The sequence below is a fragment of the Schistocerca nitens genome, chromosome 7 (genome assembly GCF_023898315.1).
Source record: "Schistocerca nitens isolate TAMUIC-IGC-003100 chromosome 7, iqSchNite1.1, whole genome shotgun sequence".
Taxonomy (NCBI): Eukaryota; Metazoa; Arthropoda; class Insecta; order Orthoptera; family Acrididae; genus Schistocerca; species Schistocerca nitens.
The window spans coordinates 251,590,455-251,609,488 of record NC_064620.1 but is presented as its reverse complement, the minus strand read 5'-3'; the positions used below and the strand labels follow the sequence as shown (position 1 = coordinate 251,609,488).

The 19,034-nt window shown below is 43.2% G+C and overlaps 1 protein-coding gene across 1 annotated transcript in view; it reads right to left on the bottom strand.

Moving 5' to 3' along the window:
- LOC126195561 (uncharacterized) overlaps window positions 1–16,861 on the bottom strand; it is a 58,558-nt gene extending 41,697 nt beyond the window's left edge. Inside the window, exon 1 of the mRNA XM_049934184.1 lies at window positions 16,734–16,861. Within this exon, the coding sequence (XP_049790141.1) occupies window positions 16,734–16,861 (128 nt within the window). The remainder of the gene's footprint in view (window positions 1–16,733) is intronic.
- Window positions 16,862–19,034: the final 2,173 nt, after the last annotated feature.

Genomic DNA, 19,034 nt, shown 5'->3' with positions numbered 1-19,034 from the left:
CTGGGCATTGAGTCAAACAGAGCTTGGATGGCGTTTAAGGTACAGCTGCCCATCCAGCTTCAACACGATACCACAGTTCATCAAGAGTAGTGACTGGGGTACTGTGATGAGCCAGTTGCTCGGCCACCATTGACCAGACGTTTTCAGTTGGTGAGAGATCTGGAGCATGCGGTGGCCAGGGCAGCAGTCGAACATTTTCAGTATCCAGAAAGGCCCGTACAGGACCTGCAACATGCGGTCGTGCATTATCCTCCTGGAATGTAAGGTTTCGCAGGGATCGAATGAAGAATAGAGCCCCGGGTCGTAACACATCTGAAATGTAACGTCCACTGTTCAAAGTGCATTCGGTGCGAAAAAGAGGTGACCGAGACGTGTAACCAGTGACACCCCATACCATCACGCCGGGTGATACGCCAGCATGAAGATGACGAATACACGCTTTCAATGTGCGTTCACCGCGATGTCGCCAAACACGGATGCGACCATCACGATGCTGTAAACAGAACCTGGATTCATCCGAAAAAATGACGTTTTGCCATTCGTGCACCCAGGTTCGTCGTTGAGTACACCATCGAAGGCACTCCCGTCTGTGATGCAGCGCCAAAGGTAACCGGAGCCATGGTCTCCGAGCTGATAGTCCATGCTGCTCCAAACGTCGTCGAACTGTTCGTGCAGATGGTTGTTGTCTTGCAAACGTCCCCAACTGTTGACTCAGGGATCGAGACGTGGCTGCACTATCCATTACAGCCATGCGGATAAGATGCCTGCCACCTCGACTGCTAGTGATACGAGGCCATTGGGATCCAGCACGGCGTTCTGTATTACCCTCCTGAACCCACCGATTCCGTATTCTGCTAACAGTCATTGGATCTGGACCAACGCGAGCAGCAATGTCGCGATACGATAAACCGCAATCGCGATAGGCTACAATCCGACCGTTATCAAAGTCGGAAACGTGATGGTGCGCCTGTTGTGTGCCGCTTTCTTGTGCAGGTCTTGTTTTTCCATCTTTTTTTTTTCGCGGCCTTACACGAGGCATCACAACAACGTTTCACCAGGCAACGGCGGTCAGCTGCTGTTTGTGCGTGAGAAATCGGTTGGAAACTTTCACCATGTCAGCACGTTGTAGGTGTCGCAACGGTGCCAACCTTGTGTGAATGCTCTTTGCATATCACAGCATCTTCTTCCTGTCGGTTAAATTTCGCGTCTGTAGCACGTCATCTTCATGGTGTAGCAATTTCAATGGCCAGTAGGGTAGTTTGTGGGAATATTACTCTCTTAAACGAGGATTTTTCTTTCGATATTCATTTGAGTTCTGGAATGTCCGGGCTTTAGATTCTTACAATGAAAGCTTCCACGACCGGTTGATTTGTAAACTTCCAGGTTGTACGGTGGTGGTCCACGGAACTTCCTCATTCCTGACATTTGGTCCACAGTTATGTTGGAAGTCTTCAGAGGGACGCCTTGCTCTGATGAATCTTACTGCGACTATAGAGGGATGGTGTATTACCATTTATTTCACAGAACACAGTGAACCCAGGAACATCGCTGATGTCCAAAATTTCTATACTATCTAATCAGAAGTATCCGGACACCTCTAAATAATGCGGAACTGATCACTAGATTCAACGTGAGGTGCTCCCACCAGTGTAAAATGAGGTGAGGAGAACATAGAAGCAGTAACTACAGAATGAGTCGGCCAGTAGAGTTCCGCGACTGCGAACATGGAGTAGTTACTGAATGTCACCTGAGTAACAAATCCATCAGGGAGATTTCAACTCTTTTACAGCTGCTCAAGGGGTTTGTTGGTGATGTTGTGAAATGGAGACTTTCACCATTTCTCCTAGAATGCCAACCAAAGGTGGCTCTGTACAAAGACTGTTCGATTATCACATGGAGCATGAGAGACACAGGCATGACACTTCAACGGGTGGAACGTTAGTCTTTGGCAAGGCATGTCTGAATCGATAGCTGAAGACATAGTTATTCGCAAGCGCCAGTGGAAGAAGAAATAGCAGTAATACACAGAGAAGCTTTACTGGAAATGCTAAAATGGTATTTTAGTCAGTCTTCTGACTGGTTCGTCGCGGACCGGCACGAATTCCTCTCCTGTGCCAACCACACCATCTCAGAGTAGCACTTGCAACCTACGTCCTCAATTAGTTGCTTGCTGTATTCCAGTCTCCCTATTCCTCTACTGATTTTACCCTCCACAGCTCCCTCTAATACACTGGAAGTTATTCCGTGATGTCCTAGTAGATGTCCTACCATCCTGTCCCTTCTTCTTGTCAGTGTTCTTCGTGTATTCCTTTCCTCACCGATTCTCTGAACAACCTCCTCATTCCTTACCTTATCAGTCCACTTAATCATCAACATTCTTCTTTAACACTACATCTCAAATGCTTTGATTCTCTTCCGTTCCGGTTTACCCACAGTCCATGTTTCACTAGCATACAGTGTTGTGTTCCGAACGTACATTCTCCAAAATTCCTTTCTCAAATTAAGGCCTATGTTTCGTACTAGAAGACTTCTCTTGGCCAGGAATTTCTTTTTGCCAGTGTCAGTCTGCTTTTTGTGTCCTCCTTGCTCCGTCCGTCATGGGTTATTTTGCTGCCCAGGTAGCAATATTCCTTAACTTCATTTCTTTCGTGCTCTCGAATCCTGATGTTAAATTTCTGGTTGTTCTTATTTCTGTTACTTTTCATTACTTCCGTCTTTCTTCGATTTAGTATCAATCCATATGAAAGGTCGCTGTTGGATTCCTTTCATGTTAATTTCTTAGATCTTTTGTCATTTACGGCATAAATTCCTCTTCTAAATTTACTGTGGTGTTTCCGACTATCTGGGAGGAGACTGAGCATTGAAACGTGTTACTTTTACACATAAACAAGAACGATCTGTCACACTACTACACTTTAAAACACAGTTTATATGTAATTCATGTCACACAGTCTCATACGGAAGCTACATTCACTTTCTTTTATATACTGTATATGCTAAGATACTGTCATCCCCCTTCCCTTCTGTGTGAGAGGATGAATGAGCAAATGTGTTTCTAGTTGCATGCTGGATGGTAGCACACAAGCCTGTCTGCTAGAGAACAGTAGGACCAACGTCGGAACAGGTAGCTACGCTTTCTAAAAGCAAAGAGGTTTCTATCCTTAGTATGGTCCTGCCCGTCCCTTGTCATGTTGGTATAGGGAGCTGCCTCTCTGGTCACTTCCGTTTGTATTTGTGAAGCACGCTCGGTAGGAACGCAGGTCAGTCTGTCCGCGGCGAGCGTCTGAAGTGGTAAGATCTCCGGCAAAGCGCGTGTCTGCTAAGTCCGCAGGACAATGGATTTCTTAAGTTCAGCCTAACTGAAAATTTAATCACCTTTATTTCAGGTTTAGCTCTAAAATATCTAATGTTATCTTTAATTGCAACGCAATGTAATTCGCGTGTGAAGTTCAGAATATCTTCCGGTAGTTGCTTTGTCACTACTTTGTGAGTTAAGTGGAACCACGTGTTGATCAGTAACTCTAACTAAGGTCATCAATCTTAAATGCGATTGCTCGTGAGATTATAACGTCTCGTCTTGACAATATTTTTCAATATAGCAACTTTTCTTTATGTTCAACCCACGTTGGGTGTACTTTGTGAGACCAGTACCACGTGCTTATACAATTGTTTGACCCATCAGGTTAATAGTAAGACGATAGTAACCAGTTCGAGGTTTTTCTTTAGTAAATTGCGTTTCGATGTAATTTATTTTAATTATCAAAATTATTGTGGAGTTACACTCTTTGTGTAACCCAAGTTGACAACGTGAAGCATGTGGTGAAAGCATCAAAGTAGCCCTCAGCTATTCTTTTCGGGAAGATTTCACAGAGAGTTAGTATGAATTTAGTATACCAGTGTGTGGTAATTTCATTACGGACAGGATTGCGCTACGAACGTAACTTCTTTGGGTGAAAATTGAATCGGTTGGTTGTGGTTAATTTCCTCTTGCATATGTTTCAACGTTCTTCGTGTGTTATTTTATGAATGCAGTGTTGTATGCAGTCTCCCAATCTTGGCTCCATATTTGATGTGTTCCGTAAGATTACAAACTCACATTTTCACAGTCCTAAATAAGGTACCAGCTTAGTTATGAATCAAGTTTAATATGCTGAAAATTCAATGATCAATGTTAAAATAAATTTCCAAATATAAACTGATTTAATTCTTTTATATATATATATATATATATATATATATATATATATATATATATATATCACCGGTTGTCGTACGACTATTATAAGATTATAATTAATGTTAGTCTGGTTGGGAATTTGGTAAGCTAGACTGGATACCTGGTGAAACAGTTGCTCAGTAATGCAAAGTTAACTTCCTCAGACAGCTCACAGCTTTAACCCGCTTTTATTGTCTATCAGCACCGCTTTCATAGCAAATTAAAGCAACAACGTTACACATGGCGACCCTGTTCTGTGATTCCGCTAGACTCTGGAATCCCTGAAACGTTAGATTGCGAGCGTTGTATATTTCTTAATTTTTTTTCCCTGCAGCGCTCAAACAACTTCTGCGTTGTTTCTGAGCAGACTTTCAAAAGATTCACGGCGTTGTTGAGCGGCGTTGTGTTGTTTCTATTGTTTTGTTTTCTATATTTGTGTGTTTTATATGTATGTGTTTTTCTTCTCGCTTGTAAATTGCACTGACTTCGATCGAATATATAAATTTGTTTTGCGTGTGAGAAAGTGCGTACTAGGTTGGGTACCTTTCGTGTGACTGTCGTAATTTTTGGGGGATACATTTATTCTGATTAGTGTGTTGCGTACCGGGTATAAATTGAACTAATGCAGACACGTAACCAAGCTGAAAGTAGGCGGTCCAATAACTTAAGCAACATGGACCAAGGGAATAATTTGATTTCGAATATTAACGCGTCAGACGGTTCCGAAAATGCATTGGGGAATACTTCAGAGGAAATGTAAAACAGGACGAACGGGCTCACATCAGAGCCAGAAATTAATTTGCCTCCAACTAACCAAACTGATTTGGCAGAACTCATGAAAGCCTTATTGCAACAAAATAAAGAAAACGCAGAGAAATCTGAAAAATCGATCCGAGAGCTAGGCGATCAAATGACGCAAAAATCTGAAAAATCGTTCCGAGAACAAAAAGAATCATATGAAAAATCGATCCGTGAGCTAGGCGAACAAATGACGCAGAAATCTGAAAAATCGATCAGCGAGCTAGGCGAACAAATGACAGAGAAATCTGAAAAATCGATCCGTAAGCTAGACGAACAAATGACGCAGGAATCTGAAAAATCGATCCGCGAGCTAGGCCAATAAATAGACGAAAAACTAATCCAGCAGACAAATAAAGTCGACAAGTCGATGCAGAGAGTGTCCGATGATATCTCACAAAGAATAAACAATCTGGCAAGTGAAATAAAAAGTGATATTATGAAAGAATTAGGCCGTATATTTGAACAAATCGATGACCGTCTGCAAGCCTTAGAACAGGGCAAGCGGAGTCACGATGCGGAATCTACAGAGAGCGAAGAACAGCTACTTAGGAATTTCCAAGCGCTGAGAGAAGAATGCCATAGAGAACACCAGCAGGTACTCTCGAGGGTCCAGGAAGCGGAAACGCATTGTCCCACGTCTGTTAGCAACACAGTAGCGGACAACAGTCAAGCGATTCACGCACTCGAACAGCAAGTAGAACAATTGAAGCAGACTGGGGCGGAGGACAACAGACAAATACATGCTAAAATTGCGGCATTAGCGGACATCGTAGGCACGATGAAGGTGACGGAAAGCGAGAACAATACTACACCGGTAGCGGCCGCAGAGACCGAAGAAGTGCGTTCGCTTCTTAGATTTCAGAAGGGACAGTTCGAAGTTAACAGGCGGCACAAAGCTGTAACAGGCGAATTACAAGAACGCGTGGCGCATCTAGAAAACCGCATGGCGTGTGATTACGAACTCGCCAATAGCACTAAAAATAGCCGTACGAACAGTGCAGAGAGGGACTCCGGCCACGAGGGAGATTTTGATGACAGGGAAGAATGTATTTTGAGGGGCAGACATGAGAAAAATAGAAACATTCAAGGGCCTCGCCGGGAGGAAATGCGGGGATTTGATTTCAAACATTTCCTTACAGTGAGAAAGTTTGCGATATTTCGAAATTCGCAAAAAGGAATACATCCACGAGCATGGCTCGAGCAATTTGAGTTCTGTCTTCCCCCCGACTGGGCAAGTTCACATAAGATAGAATATATGTGTGGCTATTTGGAAGGCGAAACGGCGATACGCATGAGGTCGGCAGCGCGTCATTGCAACTCCACTCGGGAGTTTCGACAAGCCTTTCTGTCCGCCTATTGGTCGGAAGCGGCACAAGATAGGGTCAAGCATGGCATAATTATGCTGCCAAATTTGAACCAGTCTGGTTTCGGCAGCCCAGCACGCCTATTCGACCACATGCTGCAGGCGAATCAATTTCTATACGATCCATACGGACCTGCGGAGCTAATTATGATATGCATCACCAAATTGCCGATGCACTTGCGCCACGTCATTCTTGCGGGACGATGCAAAGAGGACGTGGAAACGTTTAAGACACTTCTCCAAGAGTTGGAGTATAATACAGCAGAATGCCCGCCTAATCAGGCAAAAAGTTATTACGGGGCACAGCAGCGCGATCGCAGTCGTGGCCGTAGTACTAATCAACGGCGTGACTGGTCGTCGCGACGCGAACGGAACAATAATCGGGACCTGCCGTATAGAAACTGGGGTAACAGTCGCGAACACAGGTGGAACAACGGAAATGATCGAGGACGTGGACAGGATCGTGAACGCAACAGTTACGGCAACCAGAATCGATACTACGGTGAACACGGTGGGAATAGGACTGTAGGCGGAGCACCTCATGATGTTGAAATTCGGCCGGCTAACCCTAGACATAATCCAGCAAATGGAAAAGAGCAAAACCGGCAATGACAAACGATCAGCGCAGAAGGCGCCCAATCGGAACAAATGAGTGACATGGCAAATGAGTACATAGGGTGTATAGAGAGGAGAATGAATTGATTGGTTTACATTTGTGACATATGCATTTTGAATAATTTGTTCGTAAAATTAATGATAAAGATGTTTCTATGTGATTGATTGAAGTGATGTTTTTAGTTTTTTTTTCTTTCCTTGTGCAGTTAGGATTTACGTTGGTTCAAATGTGAAGATAAAAGGTTGCTTTGTGAACGAGTGAAATGCTGTTTATGTTTTCTTTGTGTAAATTGAAACGAGTCGCTCCTGAAGGAAGCAAGATCTGTGTTGAATTAATGCAAAACTCAGGGGAATATCCGATCTGTGGGTATTATGGGTCTGGCAAACCCAGGTCCCCAGCTGTTAGTAGCCGTGTTTCCGATTTTCTGCTTTCAGCGCTACTATCTATCTATTACTATTCTATATCTGTCAGTATAAATGAGGATCTCTTACTATAGTATGCGTGCTGTATGAATATTTTAAGATAGGGGAACTCTTAGAAGTTTAGAATCTTGAAAACAGGAGGCAATAATACGATTGTTTAACCATTGGCTTCCCAATATGCGATGATATGTTAATATTGATGATATATGTCTTTTTTGTTCTTTATAGCTGAGTATGTAAAGTGCTGGCTGTGGATTTCGTCAGTATATTGATTCCCTTCAAGGTGAAAGAAGAATTGTGGTTTGTGTAATTTACGTGGCCCTGAAATATTATTGTGGTAGTCAAATACGAGCCGTTTTTCAGCAAATGGAGAATGGAACAGAAATATGGATCCTTTCTGTAGTCTTGATTGATGTTGAGCCAAAGCCTGAAAAATTATTCTGCGTTAATACTTGTCCTAGAAAAGCGACGTTTATGTGTTTTGCTGATGCTGTGAGCATTACAGCTTACTGTTTTCGCTGATGCGGGATGCACTGCAGCCTATATGATTTGTACTGAGGAAATTTACCTCTTGAAGGCAGAGGAGGATTAAATAATTTTGATTATGGGACCGAAGGAAAGCTTGGTTTAATGTAATAAGGATGAAGCAAAACATTTGTCATTTAAACTACAGGAGGATTCGGATCTTTTGTGTCAGTTGTAAGTTCAATAGGATGTTAAGATGAAACTGTTTTACAGAATAGAGGTGACCACAATTTTGCCATTCATGAGAAATGAATCCAGAATGACCACCACAGGCGAAATAACTGATTTGGAAGTGAAAGGTAACTTAAAGAAGGAACGAAATGGGTAAGAAAATGTAGTATAACCTGTATAATGAAAATATTTTTATCCTTCTCAGAGTCATCTGCGTGATTAATTCTTGTGACAATGTAATTTTAGATGAAATTTTCTTACTGTTTTTTGTGTGAATATACGAGTATGATAAATGTATAATTGCGAGTCTCTTATCAGGTGTGTCAACTGGTAGAAATGTTTTGGTGTGTAAATAACCATTCTTCTTTTTACTGTGTATGTTTAAGGAAAGTTTCTCCATATTTATCATATGACAAGACATATGTGGCGAGCGTGAGGAAGAGGACGAATTAGAACAATGTTGTAGTGGTGTAAACACTTTGTTGAAGTAGCACTGAAGTAGCTTGTTGGATTAACTAGTAGGGGATAGAAGTAGAATTTTGAGTAATACATGTTTATGGGTAGTTAGTTTGTAGTATAGACAACAGGTGTGCATGTGTGTGTGTGTGTGTGTAAATAACATGTGAACCCTATGCTGCCCTGACCTATACTTGCACAAGGCATAATCCTATTCATTTTAGTGAATTAATAAGTAGCATTTTATTTATTAAAACGGAAGTGAACCACATTAGTGCTATGAATTTAGATATTATATTGTCAGTTCATTTAATTTTTATTTTTATACTGTCAAGTCATTTCACTTTTACTTTTTATATTGTCAAGTCATTTAACTGTTATTTTTATATTGTCGATTCATCTAACTTTTTTATTTAAAAAAATTAAGTCTCACTTTTGTTCTTAAAAATTGTGGAAAGACAATACTAAGTGGTATTATGTATGACATTTTGTAATCACATAACTATGATGAACAATTTCTGTGAATGCAGTTGAGAACGTGAAAACGAACCGGCTAAACTCTTACGAGACAGCGGGAGCAGCGAGGAGGAGGGCTAGTTGTAAACTGGCGGGTTTCCCAGCAGGACACACTGTCAACCGGGCCACTTCGGGAGCGCGGTCACAACAAAAGAAGGGTACAGGACAAACACTTTCCCTTGCACCCGGAGCTAATGGCCGGCCGCACCAGTGCGACCCTTCGTGGAGGTGATGACCTGAGATGGCCGAGCGGTCCACCGCGCGGAAATACATCTGCTGGCAACACACCACACGCATGTGACCGTGACGAGACGGCCGCGGTGAAACGACAGAAGACAGGGGATAAAGGGGCATGGAGCCTTTTGACAGGTACTGTCCAGAGAAACTTGCAGGCGTCAACGACGACTATCAAAATTTCCTGACAGATGCCCACTGTCAAGCGACAGTAAACCATAGTTCGATGTTCTCTGGTTGCTAAGGGTGGCACAAAGAAGAGCCATTAAGTGTCATCCTTGCCCAGGAACATCAACCTGGCGTGTCAAACGAGGATACCGCACGAATTTTACAACACAAATATAGAACCAAATCGAGATGTACGTGACACGGGCCACCAAGAGAAACTTCATGAGAGGGCAGAGATGGCGGGATTGCATGCAACAGATGGACAAAAATCCCTACTGACAGCTGCGGCGACAAACCGCCCCCCCCCCCTTATTTATATTGTGCCTCAGAACAGCGGAACTACTGAGTGTGTCAGTGAACAGTGATTAAACAGTTCTTAGTCCAATGCATATACGTGTGTTTCTTTCAGAGAAACTTTGATCGTGTGTTTTGCAGGGATTCGATTTACTGGTGTTTTTTATTAGACTGACGTATTTTGCAGGTGTTTTATTTATTGGTGTTTTTTTAGACTTTGGCTACTGTACTTTCAGAGCTGTTTTATTTCTCAATGTTTGTTTTTGTGTGTTGTATTTGATTTGTGATATTTTGTTTCGTAAATTCATTCCTGTGGCATTGCTTTGTTTATCAGTCAGATAGCTATTCATGCTCATTGGACAGTGATCGATTAGCCTTTGCATTGGGCATATTTATAATGAGGAACCCCTTAAGTGTAACAATCACATAATTAATTGTAGTTTCAGTATAATGACACAGTGATCATTGTTTGCTAACTAACTGAAATATAGTAGAGTGATTAAATTAGTGCCACAAAGTTATTTTAATTCTACAAGTTATTAGTTTTATAAGATATAGAATTTTTTTGCGATAACCACTTTGTAAAACATGTTTTTTCTCTTATCCTTTTTTTTTTTGCTTTTGCGGATTGTTCATTGCAATGTCCTGATTTATAATACTGATGTTATTTTCATGTTCTTTTTTAACTGCTGTGGCACCTTCACTATTTTCATAAGTTTTACTTGTTAATAAACAGTCATAAATTTTCCTGTGATCAGTTGGCTCTTGCAATGAACAAATACTGGTGAACTCCATAAGGGTAACAACCGAAATTGTTTTCATATTAATGACACAGGGACCGTTGTTTTTACTTGCTGACCGAATCAGGTCTACACTATCTTTTAAATAGGTATCACAGATGGTTTTTTTTTTCTCTTTGAAATTGGTAGATTCTATAGATGTGTTGAAATTATTGTGTTTTAACAAGTACCTGGTGACCTTTTGACGTTTCTTTACATTTGGGTTAAATTTGGTGTGAGAATCTGAGAGGTGGCATGAGCCCCCTCTCATATTTCTGTCTTACAATTTCCCTCTCTAATTGCATGCGGTGAAAAGTTGCTATTCCTTCACACACGGACTTCCCGCGCAGCATCACTCGTCACCCGGGTGGTCCGGTGACAGGCGGGCTCTGCTGATCTTGAAAGGGTAAGCCGACGGGTGTGAGGGAGTCGAGTGAATGCTTTCCAGACGCCGACATTGTAGAATAGCAGCGGAGACACTCGCAGGTGCCTGAAGTAGCGGCTGGGCTAGAGGTTCCGTTACTTCGCAGAAACTTCGCGAAAACACTTTCTGGCGGGCTACCAGCGAGGCGTGGGAATGACTTGTGTTCCCAAGCAGCCTTGGCGCGCAAATTCCCGCGTTTTCCGCCGGTTTTCGAGTTGCTGATTGGAACGTTTAACCACGGCCACTGTCGCGGGGGCGGGAATGTTGAAAAAAATGAAAATGGCTCTGAGCACTATGGGACTCAACTGCTGTGGTCATAAGTCCCCTAGAACTTAGAACTACTTAAACCTAACTAACCTAAGGACAGCACACAACACCCAGCCATCACGAGGCAGAGAAAATCCCTGACCCCGCCGGGAATCGAACCCGGGAACCCGGGCGTGGGAAGCGAGAACGCTACCGCACGACCACGATATTCGGGCGGCGGGAATGTTCTGTGTTCGGTTTGTACGGGTGCTCTTGTGGTAGTTGGCTCTCGCCTTTCGGTCGGAGTAGGTTACAAGACTGAGCTCTCGCTGCTCTGGACAGCCTGCCTTCCGATGGCAGTCTAATATACTTTTATTTGATTGTAACTGTTTAACGAAGTTGCTGAAGTTTCGACTTCAACATAACTTTCCGAGTACAGTTGGCAATTGAGCGTTCTGCGTACAAGCGGCCTATGTTGTCTGTCTTGAGCAGTTTTGGCTAAAGTTGACTGTATCGGAGTTACAGTGTGACTTCGCTTGTTAAAATCAATCACTGTACCGACAGTGATTGTGTGGCGAACCTTCTTCGTCTCCCTCAGAGGCGCATTTGTATTGCTAGGAAGTCTTTAGTCTGGAACAACCAAACCAGGATAATTTGTTTCGGGCTATACTCGCGACATTATCATCGCCACGACGGGACAACGAAGCAACCAGCCATCGCCTCCGGTACGCCAGATCGTGTTCTGGCAGTTAAGAAGACAGTTTGGTAATGTATGTCGGCAGCACCAGCAGATAGAGATTTTCCTACGTGATAATCAGAGCTCAGCAGAGCGTGCCTGTTCGTCTTTTTCTAACTTTGTTCTGTCTTGGGTAGCAGCAATCAATGTTGGGTTGGCTGTGTGTTTTCTCTTAAGATTTGAGTTGCAAGGAATTGGCTCCACATACCACTTCGTCATAAATGTCACAATCTAGTTTAGGGACAACTTCACCTTCACAGCATTTATTTGAGTATCCAATGTGAGCCAACTTGATGTATTGTAAATTTTTCATGTGTTTTGTTTTTTATTTTAAGTTTAGTCATAATAAATCATGTTGTTATTTTGGACAGAACTTTCATTCTGTTAATCGGTACTGAAACTTTCCTTTATTTAATTAACGTCTATCAAACTAAATTATTGCAGGTGCCAAACTCTTTTCTACTCCACTTGCAGGGTCGATTACAGTCAGTTCGCGTTTCTTTTTAATCCATGTGCAACAGCAAAAGTCGGAGTTAGAATAGGGGGGGCTTAGAGCATCATTTATATATGAAGATTCTCGAAGAATTTAGTGTTACAGACACTGCTAGCCCCGGCACCTCGTAAAGCCTGCTTCGGAATGTCCTAGCATGGCCAGAAAATTCCCTGCACAGTCTTTTCCTGGAGTGTTGTGGTTATGAAAGGTCTCTGTTGGATTCCTTTCATGATAATTTCTTAAATCTGTTGTCATTTACGGCATAAATTCCTCTTCTAAATTTACTGTGGTGTTTCTGACTATCTGGGAGGAGACTGAGCAGTGAAACGTGTTACTTTTACACATCAACAAGAACGATCTGTCACACTACTACACTTTGAAACACAGTTTATATGTAATTCATGTCACACAGTCTCATACGGAAGCTACATTCGGTTTCTTTTATGTACTGTATATGATAAGATACTTCCATCCCCCTTCCCTTCTGTGTGAGAGGATGAATGAGCAAATGTATTTCTAGTTGCATGCTGGATGGTAGCAGACAAGCCTGTCTGCTAGAGAACAGTAGGACCAACGTCGGAACAGGTAGCTACGCTTTCTAAAAGCAAAGAGGTTTCTATCCTTAGTATGGTCCTGTCTGTCCCTTGTCATGTTGGTATAGGGAGCTGCCTCTCTGGTCACTTCCGTTTGTATTTGTGAAGCACGCTCGGTAGGAGCGCAGGTCAGTCTGTCCGCGGCGAGCGTCTGAAGTGGTAAGATCTCCGGCAAAGCGTGTGTCTGCTAAGTCCGCAGGACAATGGATTTCTTAAGTTCAGCCTTACTGAAAATTTAATCACCTTTATTTCAGGTTTAGCTCTAAAATATCTAATGTTATCTTAAATTGCAACGCAGTGTAATTCGCGTGTGAAGTTCAGAATATCTTCCGGTAGTTGCTTTGTCACTACTTTGTGAGTTAAGTGGAACCACGTGTTGATCAGTAACTCTAACTAAGGTCATCAATCTTAAATGCGAATGCTCGGGAGATTTTAACGTCTCGTCTTGACAATATTTTTCAATATAGCAACTTTTCTTTATGTTCAACCCACGTTGGGTGTACTTTGTGAGACCAGTACCACGTGCTTATACAATTGTTTGACCCATCAGGTTAATAGTAAGACGATAGTAACCAGTTCGAGGTTTTTCTTTAGTAAATTGCGTTTCGATGTAATTTATTTTAATTATCAAAATTATTGTGGAGTTACACTCTTTGTGTAAACCAAGTTGACCACGTGAAGCATGTGGTGAAAGCATCAAAGTAGCCCTCAGCTATTCTTTTCGGGAAGATTTCACAGAGAGTTAGTATGAATTTAGTATACCAGTGTGTGGTAATTTCATGACGGACAGGATTGCGCTACGAACGTAACTTCTTTGGGTGAAAATTGAATCGGTTGGTTGTGGTTAATTTCCTCTTGCATATGTTTCAACGTTCTTCGTGTGTTATTTTATGAATGCAGTGTTGTATGCAGTCTCCCAATCTTGGCTCCATATTTAATGTGTTCCGTAAGATTACAAACTCACATTTTCACAGTCCTAAATAAGGTACCAGCTTAGTTATGACTCAAGTTTAATATGCTGAAATTTCAATGATCAATGTTAAAATAAATTTCCAAATATAAACTGATTTATTTCTTTTATTTAAATTCTCTTTGATATATATATATATATATATATATATATATATATATATATATATATATATATATATATATATATATATATATATCACCGGTTGTCGTATGACTATTATAAGATTATAATTAATGTTAGTCTGGTTGGGAATTCGGTAAGCTAGACTGGATACCAGGTGAAACAGTTGCTCAGTAATGCAAAGTTAACTTCCTCAGACAGCTCACAGCTTTAACCCGCTTTTATTGTCTATCAGCACCGCTTTCATAGCAAATTAAAGCAACAACGTTACACATATTCTGATCTCATTAGACTATACATTCCACTCAGCAGATCCTCTATTTCTTGTTCATTTTTGCTGAGGATAGCAATGTCTTCAGCGAATCTTATCATTGATATCCTTTCTTACTGAACTTAAATTCCATTCTTGACCTTTCTTTTATTTCCATCGTTACTTCTTCGACGTAATGATTGAACAGTCAGAGCGAAAGACTACATCGCTGTCTTACACTCTTTTTAATTCGACCCTTCGTTTTTCGTCTTCCAGTCTTGGCTCTTGTACATATGGTACATTACCGTCTTTCGCTATGTCTTATCTCTATTTTGCTCGGAATTTGGAAGACCTTGCACCATTTTACATTGTCGAACGCCTTTTCCAGGTCGACAAGTAGTATGAACGTGTCTTGATTTTTCTTTAGTTTTGCTTCCCTTATGAACGGCAGCGTCAGAACTGCCAATCTGGTGCCTTTACCTTTTGTAAAGCTAAACTGATCGTCACCTAACAATCGTCACCGAGCGAGGTGGCGCAGTGGTTAGCACACTGGACTCGTGTTCGAGAGGACAACGGTTCAAACCAGCGTCCGGCTATCCTGATTTGGGTTTTCCGTGACTTCCCTAAATCGCTTCAGGCGAAGGCCGGGATGATTCCTTGGAAAGGGCACGGCCGACTTCTTGCATCATCCTTCCCTAATCCGATGGGACCGATGACCTCGCAGTTTGGTCTCCTCTCTCAAACCAACCAACAAACAATCGTCAGTTTTCTTTTCCATTCTTCTTCCAGCAACTTGGACGCATGAGCTGTTAACCTGATTGCCGGCCGGAGTGGCCAAGCGGTTAAAGGCGCTTCAGTCTGGAACCGCGTGGCCGCTACGGTCGCAGGTTCGAATCCTGCCTCGGGCATGGATGTGTGTGATGTGATGTCCTTAGGTTAGTTAGGTTTAAGTAGTTCTAAGTTCTAGGGGACTGATGACCTTAGAAGTTAAGTCCCATAGTGCTCAGAGCCAATTGAACCATTTGTTAACCTGATTGTGGGATATTTCTTGCACTTGTCGGCTGACCTGGAAGAGCAGCTGAACGGAATGGACAGTGTCTTGAAAGGAAGATATAAGATGAACATCAACAAAAGCAAAACGAGGATAATGGAATGTAGTCGAATTAAATCGGGTGATGCTGCGGGAATTAGATTAGGAAATGAGACGCTTAAAGTAGTAAAGGAGTTTTGCTATTTGGGGAGCAAAATAACTGATGATGGTCGAAGTAGAGAGGATACAAAATGTAGACTGGCAATGGCAAGGAAAGCGTTTCTGAAGAAGAGAAATTTGTTAACAGCGAGTATAGATTTAAGTGTAAGGAAGTCGTTTCTGTAAGTATTTGTTTGAAGTGTAGCCATGTAATGGAAGTGAAACATGGACGATAAATAGTTTGGACAAGAATAGAAGCTTTCGAAATGTGGTGCTACAGAAGAATGCTGAAGATTTGATGGGTAGATCACATAACTAATGAGAAGGTATTGAATAGAAGTGGAGAGAAGAGAAATTTGTGGCACAACTTGACTAGAAGAAGGGATCGGTTGGTAGGACATGTTCTGAGACATCGAGGGATCACCAATTTAGTATTGGAGGGCAACGTGAAGGGTAAAAATCGTAGAGGGAGACCAAGAGATGAATACACTAAACAGATTCAGAAGGATGTAGGTTTCAGTAGGTACTGGGAGATGAAGAAGCTTGCACAGGATATAGTAGCATGGAGAGCTGCATCAAACCAGTCTCTGGACTGAAGACCACAACAGCAACTGTCTTATTCGACCTCAAGTCTTCCAAAACTCTTTTAGATTCTGGTTCTAAAACTAGATCACCTATCTCTTTTATATCGACTCCTGTCTCTCCTTTGTCATGTCATGATACAAGTCTTGCTTGTCATTTGCAAATGAATAAATAATAGTTAACATAGAAGTGTGTGTCTTCGACACCTCACAACGTGTCTCCATATATGGGCAGTGGGTGCTCGGAAACCAGTTATGAGTTGAATAAAAAATAAATATCAGAAAATAGCCGTGCTGTATTTCGTCGCCATATACGAACTGTTGTTCTTGTTTCAATCAACTGGAAGACAAGTCCTTTTTGTGTGATCGTTCCCTAACGCATACGTAACCGGCGCAGTGTCGGGGGCGGATGACGTGCAGTGTGTCGGGCCGGCGTAAGAGGCGGCGTCTGCGTACGGCTTAGGAAGCCGAGGGGAGGACACACAGCCCTTCCGCAAGAGCGGCGACTCCCCCCTCTGCGGGAGAGGGTAGAGGGTGTGTGACAAGAGGGATGAGGTGCTCGCTCACGGCCCCTCCCCCATCATAGCCAGCCAGCCGAGCCGGCGCGTCCCTCCGCCCCCGCAGCGGCGCAGCCGAGCGGAGCGCACTCGGGCCTCCGCCGCTTCCCCGCCCCCAGCCCCCGCTCCCGCCCCCATCCAGCCCTTCCAAAAAACAGCCGCAGCCCCTACCTACCCACCCCATCGGCGCGCCGGCTGGCGTCAGCGATATTATAACAACCACCCAGCCACCCACGGCCCAGCTAAATGTACTCGCCAATTTACTTTCAGGAGTGTTTGTCCCTCGCTGGCGCCGGCGCCTGCAACTGGCTGCGGCAGAATGGCCTCGCTTTTTTCCCCTCCCTCTCCCCCCACCCTGCCCGCCCCCATCCCCGGCGACACCTCGCGCCGCAGCCCGCCGCGCCTCCCACCTTCCTCCCCCAGCCCTAGCCGTCCACCTCTTTTCCTCCTTTCACCCGGCCGAACGCCGGGCGAGCTGTAGGTACAAAATTGGCTGACGATAAGTCGAATTCGATCCACACGTTTGCAGCGGGCCGCATTAATTTTATTATAGTCAGGGAGCCGTTGACTTGTTTGCACGTGGGCTTGCGTAACAGCCTTTAGCGTCCGCCAGCGGGGGCCGTGCCACGCCAGCACTTCCCGGTAACTGCCCGACAATTTTTCCGACGCTGGTGCGGCACACTAACCCCAACCCTCCCCATCATGCCACACGCGGATAGAATACTAGACTGCCCATCTCTCCTTAGGGTATGATCAGGCGATGGTTAATAATTTCAGGCACGGCATCAGCAGCAACTAAAATCAGCCATAGTCTAATAGATAAAAGTGAATATTTGTTTCTTCTCCGGCAATGAAACTTAAGCTGAATTTTTGTACGTACGCCCATGGAGGCTTCTGTGGGGGATAAGAGTCACCTACCACCCACCTATAGGGGCGCCATAACTCAATTACCTCTGGAGCAGTTTCAATCAAAATTTGTATTAAATTACTCATTGTTAGTGTAATTATTTGGCCGGCCAGTGTGGCCGAGCGGTTCTAGGTGCTTCAGTCTGGAACTGTGCGACCGCTACGGTCGCAGGTTCGAATCCTGCATCTGGCATGGACGTGTGTGATGTCCTTAGGTTAGTTACGTTTAAGTAGTTCTATGTTCTAGGGGACTGATGACCTCAGAAGTTAAGTCCCATAGTGCTCAGAGCCATTTGAACCATATTTTTGTAATTACTTGTATATAAATATTGTGGGATAATATAACGCAGCTGTCCACAGGGGTGTGGCTGGGGTTGACAAGACGTGACATTTAAAAATTCATATTCGATAACTAACGATATTAATATAGAATCCATAGTTTTCTGAGTAGCTAGTCTTGTTGGTGACAGTCAAGTTTATGTTTCATCCGTAAATTTGGGGACAGAGGGGTGGATATGTCTGTAATGTCTGAAGGGATTTGTCTCAAAATTGGAAATCTTACTACTTGCTCTCTGGGGAAAACCTCTACGTCTGAGGGTGGGAGTGAAAAGGCCTGCCGCGCGACCGCTAGGGTCGCAGGTTCGAATCCTGCCTCGGGCATGGATGTGTGTGATGTCCTTAGGTTAGTTAGGTTTAAGTAGTTCTAAGTTCTAGGGGACTGATGACCTCAGATGTTAAGTCCCATAGTGCTCAGAGCCATTTGAACCATTTTTGGAAAGGCGTGACATACATGGTTCATTCAGGAATATACGAGGTTTTTTTGAAAAGCTGGTGCAGAAATAAAAACTATTTACGTGTTTGGGGTAAAACTTTTTTATTTGTCGACATCGTCTCCTTTTAGACTTACACACTTCGTCCAACGCTGTTCTAATTTGTTGATCCCTTCCGAATAGCCGGCCGAAGTGACCGCGCGGTTCTGGCGCTGCAGTCTGGAACCGCGAGACCGCTACAGTCGCAGGTTCGAATCCTGCCTCGGGCATGGATGTGTGTGATGTCCTTAGGTTAGTTAGGTTTAACTAGTTCTAAGTTCTAGGGGACTAATGACCTCAGCAGTTGAGTCCCATAGTGCTCAGAGCCATTTGAACCATTTTTAGCCAATATGGCCACTCCGAAAATTTTAAAACCACTTATAAACTGTCCTAATCGAAGGTGCAGCGTCACCGTAATGTTTAGCAAGCTTTTCTTTAGCCTCCTGAGGCGTAATGGTTAATCACCACACGAAATTCTTTATCATCCATTTTTTGACAATCACTCGACTTCTTTGATTCACACGAATGCCAAACACAAAGAAATTGACCAATATGGCTGAAACTTGGTGTGCCTTCTTTCCAAAGATGCTACTAAC